Here is a 6,000-nt window from a genome sequence, read left to right as displayed (position 1 = left end):
GAGAGAGAAGGTGAAGGGGATAATGCTGGGGACGGAGGGGTTTGGGTTGGAAAGGGATGAGAGAAGTTGTGGGGGAGAGTGGTCTCTATGGAAAGTGGTAGTGACAGACAGACGTGGCTGGTGGAGGGATCACGTTGAATACGTCTGCAGTTGTTGGGGGAAGTGCATGGGTAGAAGGTTGTGTGGAATGGTATATGCCCATTTTCTCTTTGATTGTCGTTAATTGAAAGGAAAATCCAGCATGGTACGTAATGAACATCCAATCCACTTGCCAATCTCATCTACATGAAATGTAAATTACTAGAATTTTATTGGTAAGATTTGAACAATCAAAAATCAGAATGAAATATTTATTGAAGTCGTGTGGTGGTAAAATTCTTCAAAATCTGAGAAATATAGATGCAAAATAAAGGAAAATATAATGTTTTTAAGAAGGAACTGCAGATGCTGGACTATCGAAGGTACACAAAAATGCTGGAGAAACTCAGCGGGTGCAGCAGCATCTATGGAGCAAAAGAAATAGGCAACATTTCGGGCCGAAACCCTTTGTTGCCTATTTCCTTCGCTCCATAGATGCTGCTGCACCCGTTGAGTTTCTCCAGCATTTTTGTGTACCAAGGAAAATATAATGCTGTCCTCTGCATAAATGTTAATTGCGGGACCTTTCTATCATTATCTAACAGAACGTTTACAGGTTTCTCAGAGGTCCAAAAGAACTGAAGCAAGATGGATGACTAGTTAGAGGAGGATATGTAAAGCAAAAATAGTTTCTTAATGTTCAGTTTCAGTCATCAAATCACAAAAGAGACTTTCAAGCCGTATACTGAATTACATAAAAAGTAAAACTAACTTGTTTTTATTTGTATATTGGCTGTCAGTAGAATAAATTAGTTTTATTCTGTTTATTGTTTCTACTTAAGCCATACATTTAAGCTGATTTTAATTCAGTGATTTAGGTATATATTTTTTTGCTATAATTGCATTTTAATCATCAGTTTCACTATCAGTAAACATATATCGAACTGTAGTTTTGCTACATGGTTCCTTATCTTCTGCACAATACCAGTCACTTGAATCAATCACCATTGTTGGAACTAATGAATCAACATCTGGTGTATCAAGGCTTGAACAGTTTCTTGCAAGATTTTCACCTGAAGTCAAGGTTGATTCCATATCTGTAAAGATACTTTTATAATCCGTAGTACAACATTTATTTTTTAATCCTTTTTTGGATTTTTCTTCAGAAGTTGATGGAGAATTTCCTTGGTAAGAAAATCTGCTGTTGTCTCCTTTTACATTAGTGCTTTGACTTAAGTCATCAGTCTGGGATTTATCCAGATGGAATGAAAACTGCACAGATTTAACATCATCTCCCTTTGCAAAATAACAATGCATTAAGTTTAGAAGTGCTTCACTTGGTATTGAACTATTTAGAGAGCAATCAGACTTGTTTCCAAAATCATCAGCTACTTCTAAACATGAAGAAATTTGTGAAGATGACTCCGATCTTGATGTTGAAATATCAGTTGGTAAATTAGCGAGATATTCTTGGGAAGAACTCCGAGACGAAGAACCGTTATCACTTAAATTATTACACTGCATAATTTCGTGATTTTTGCAATGAAAATGTATTGTTTGTTCAACTTCATCCGGGCATGAAACACTGTTGTTAGGCATGCAGTCTTCTGAAGGTTCTCGAGAAGCTAGAATATATAGAAACCATTGTGAGAGTATATATCGATTGCAGCCTTGTGTGTTTTATTTGCTCTACACTCTGTATCAGAATATTTATGATTAAGAACCAAAAATATCCTATGTAACTTTAGTTTTAATTAAATGTGAACTATGAATATTTTGAAAACTTACAAATACAATTAAACCACAGGTAAAATAAGTTATATTATTTTTTCCATGTACCTGTACTTTATTTATGTCCAGACACAGAATAACCCATAAATTCAATTCAAAATATTCATACTATCTGCTATTTATGTGTGGTACAGTTTTGCAAATATTAGACATCACCGATGCTTTTTTAGTGATGTTAATGAAGGGAACACTCCAGTGGCTGCACGAAGCCAACGTCAAACTTCTTTAATGCTCTGTTTGGCTCTGACATGACATGCAGCGGGTCAATCTCTCATCTCCAGGAACTAACTAGGTAGACATAAGGCAAAGGTAGCAAGCAGATGTGACTGTTAAATGAGCCAATTCCTGCTTTTCCCAATATCTTTACACGACTGAAATCTCTTCCCTGGTATTATTTTAGTAAATCACTTCTGCAGATTATTTAAAACACTGAGAATTAGCCATCAATAGCAGACTCGTGGCTGCACCATAAAAAAAGATGTTGAGAGGAGTACAGTTTATTCAGACCATATCCGCATGCTATTTTTCATTTCATTCTATATTGTCCAGCACAACTTGCTTCCATAGACACAAGGAACTCCCGCTGCTGATTTACAAAAAAAGGACACAAAGTGCTGGAGTAACTCAAGTGGGTCAGGCAACATTTCTCCATGTTCTCCAGAGATGCTGCTTGACCCACTGAGTTACTTCAGCATTTTGTGTCCATGGACATTTATTATTTTCTGTTCTCCCTTCACACTGCTGAGATGCATTTCTGAAATTGGCCTTCACTGAAATTGCACTTGCTGAGCTCTCACAGGATGACAACTCTTTTTGCACTCCTACTATCCATTCCTCCAGTGCCCTTTGAAGTATCAGAAACATCTCAGTTATAAACCCTGGTATATGGTAACATGTTTCAATGCCGACGATAATACCGACTGTTACCATCTAATGGTTTCCTCAATAAGAGCTCATCAACCTCTGATGATGAAGCCACTGGAAAATCAATTTGGGTAAATAAGTATAGAAGATATGTAACAAGGAATTTGCAAAAAAATGATTCTCAATTGTGTTAAAGATGCAAATAAATAGCCGCATTGTTTTCATTTCTCTGGATTTAGTGTTATTATTTGTAATAAGGAGAGCATAACATTTATAGGGTCTATATGAAAGCAATGGCAACATATAGCAAGTCCAAGAGAGCATAAATGATGCCCTGATAAGGAAAAGTAGGATTTACAAGAATCTCAAGGCATTTTGTCTCCAGGAGTAAGAGGATAGCTAGGGAAAGAGTATGTCCACTCAAGGACAAAGAAAATTTATGCATGGAACCAGAGGAAGTGGACAAGGTTCTTAATGAGTACTTTGCATCACTATTCACCAATGATAATATACAATAGTACAGTGCAGGAACAGGTCCTCAGCCCACCGTGTCTGTGCCAACGATGATGCCAATATCAGCATATCAACATGTTGTAATTAATCTGCTGATTTAGCAATTTCACCGAATGAATGTAGAATTGGATGTCATTGACATACAGAGACTGATCCTGAATTTTCAGTAAAAGGGGAAGTTATTCACAGAGTTACAGTTGGGGCATGGATTGGAAGATGATGGTTGAGGCACCAAGATCATGGACAGAGAGTGATGGATAATTTAGTGACAATTGGCTGATGAATCCAGAAATTAATAGTTGGGGCATGGATCAGGTACCAAGAGCAGTGGGCATGGATTGGGGACCAACAGTTGCAGGAGGGTGGTGAACAGGGTTTAATCGGGAACATGTTATGGTTGAATTAGGGACTTGCATCTGGGAGATGGATCCAGGGCTGAAATTGAAGGATTGATAAGGCTTGATAGTTGGAGGTATGAATAATGTATCGACCAATGGAGGGGAAGAAGATCATGGACCAATGGCTGGGGATTAATAATTGGGGGGGGGGGGGGGGGGGGAGATTGCAGTGATACGAAAGATGGCGGCCTGATAGGGAAAATGGAAGTTAAAATAGAGCACTAGTTGGGTAAGAAATTACCTATGAAAGAGATTGGGTACGTGTCATTGTGGCTGCGTTAGATCAAGTCAGAGAGACCAAGAAATGAGAGGAAACTTACTGTTGAATGAAAATCAAAAGCAGTAGAGTTGCTGCCCTACAACGCTAGAGACCCGGGTTCGATCCTTACTACGGGTGCTGTCTGCATGGAGTTTGTACATTCGCCCTGTGACAGCGTGGGTTTTCTCCAGGTGCTCTGGTTTCCTCCACATTCTAAAGACGTACAGGTTTGTAGGATGATTGGCGTCTGTAAATTATCCCAAGTCTGTAGGATAGTACCAGTGTACAGGGATGCTGGTTGGCGCAGAATTGGTGGGCTGAAAGGCCTGTTTTGCATTTAACTCTAAATTAAAAAACTATTAGCATATAGGCAATTAGCATATTGGTCGGCAAGGATGAGTTGGGCTTGTTTCTGTGACTATGACATGTTTTTCATGGGTTTTGGTAGTTCTGATGAGGAAAGAGTTACAATATTTATTTTTTAAGGAGCAGCAGTATGCCTGGATACTTCCACCTGGGTTCTTAACAGCCCAGCCATATTCCATTAACAACTGGTTAAGTGTTTAGATGGGCTTTACCGACACAGGTGAGGAATATACAATGTTACTGAAGGAATTACTACAGATCATGATGCGGACTAAAAACATATTCTAAAAGGGCTAAGGGACTTACATTTTTTGGGACTCGTGTTAAAACAAGAAGTGTAAGTGAGGCAAAAAAGGAAAGCTATACAGAAGTTATTAACACCATACGATGTTTCCACTTATAAAACATATTTATGGTGTAGCAGCTATTGGTGAGAGTTTACAGAAGAGAATATGGGTATAATTAGACCTGTGAATGTGGACAGCGAAATGTGATATGGTTTTCTCTATGGTAAAAGAAAAGCTTCAGTTGGCTCCACCTTTGGGAATAACTCCAATTTTGGGATATGTAGGCAGCTCCAGAAGGTAGTTTATTAAAGTCACCTTACTGTTAGGTGATTAGCATAGCATTGTATATGCCTCAGGCCTGATATTCTTCATGCGAAAGATAAGTTAACTACCTCCTGGGCAGCTTAACATTTTGCTTTGATCTTGGGAACCTGTACCTAATCGTTGAGAACTGAGCACAACTCAATAAATTACTAATAGGTGGGAGGATTAAAGAAAGGAAGACATCCAGCTCTATTGATTGGACATGGACAGTGTTATCATATTAATTTGATCTCAAAGTGTGATCATTAAAATACGACCCTGGCAGAAACATAGGTACATAGAGACCCCACATCAATGTACAGTAGAGAACGAAAATAGGGACAGAATACCACTGACAGGAACAGGCCCTTCAGCCTATCTGTGTTGAACATGATGCCAAGACTAAGTAATCTCAGCTGCCTGCCCAGGATTCATATCCCTCCATTCCCCTGTATATCCATGTGCCTATCTAAAAGCCTTTTTAATACTACTATCATATCTAAAGTAAAAGAGGGATTTTAAGGAGTTAATTCACCCATAGAGTTGGGGATATCATTGTCAAGTCAAGAGATTTTATTGTCATGTGTCCCAGATAGGACAATGAAATTCTTGCTTGCTGCAGCACAACAGAATATTGTAAGCATAAATACATAACAGTTCAGTGTGTTTATATAGCATAGACCATATATATACACATAAATAAACAGATAAAGTGCAATAGGCTGTTATAGTTCAGAGTTTGTTTGATGGCGAGTTTAATAGCCTGATGGCTGTGGGGAAGCAGCTGTTCCTGAACCTGGATGTACTAGATTTCAGTCCTGTACCTTCTACCTGATGGCAGCGGAGAGATGAGTGTGTGGCCAGGATGGTGTGGGTCCTTGATGATGTTGGCAGCCTTTTTGAGGCAGCGACTGCGATAGATCCCTTTGATGGTGGGGAGGTCAGAGCCGATGATGGACTGGGCAGCTGGAGTTCAACGTTTTAAATTCCTCCAAGGCCCTGTCTGAATTCATCTTCTTAAGCCTTACATGCACTTACTTTTTCTTTTTGACCAAGGTTATTATCTCTTTGCTCATCCAAGATTCCCAATCCTATGCTTACTGGAACATACTGGTCCTGAACATTGAATAACTGGCCTTTA

General features: G+C 38.9%; 1 protein-coding gene across 3 annotated transcripts in view; it reads right to left on the bottom strand.

The window, feature by feature from the left end:
• Positions 1-840: 840 nt before the first annotated feature.
• Positions 841-6,000, bottom strand: part of LOC116977805 — a 143,443-nt gene continuing 138,283 nt past the window's right edge. For all 3 annotated transcript variants that reach the window (XM_033028573.1, XM_033028574.1, XM_033028575.1), the window contains exon 18: positions 841-1,703. In XM_033028573.1, the coding sequence (XP_032884464.1) occupies positions 985-1,703 (719 nt within the window). In that variant the 3' untranslated portion in view covers positions 841-984. The remainder of the gene's footprint in view (positions 1,704-6,000) is intronic.

The sequence above is a fragment of the Amblyraja radiata genome, chromosome 10 (genome assembly GCF_010909765.2).
Source record: "Amblyraja radiata isolate CabotCenter1 chromosome 10, sAmbRad1.1.pri, whole genome shotgun sequence".
NCBI classification, from domain to species: Eukaryota; Metazoa; Chordata; class Chondrichthyes; order Rajiformes; family Rajidae; genus Amblyraja; species Amblyraja radiata.
Note: the sequence above shows the minus strand (reverse complement) of the source record. Positions and strands in the feature narration are given on the sequence as shown.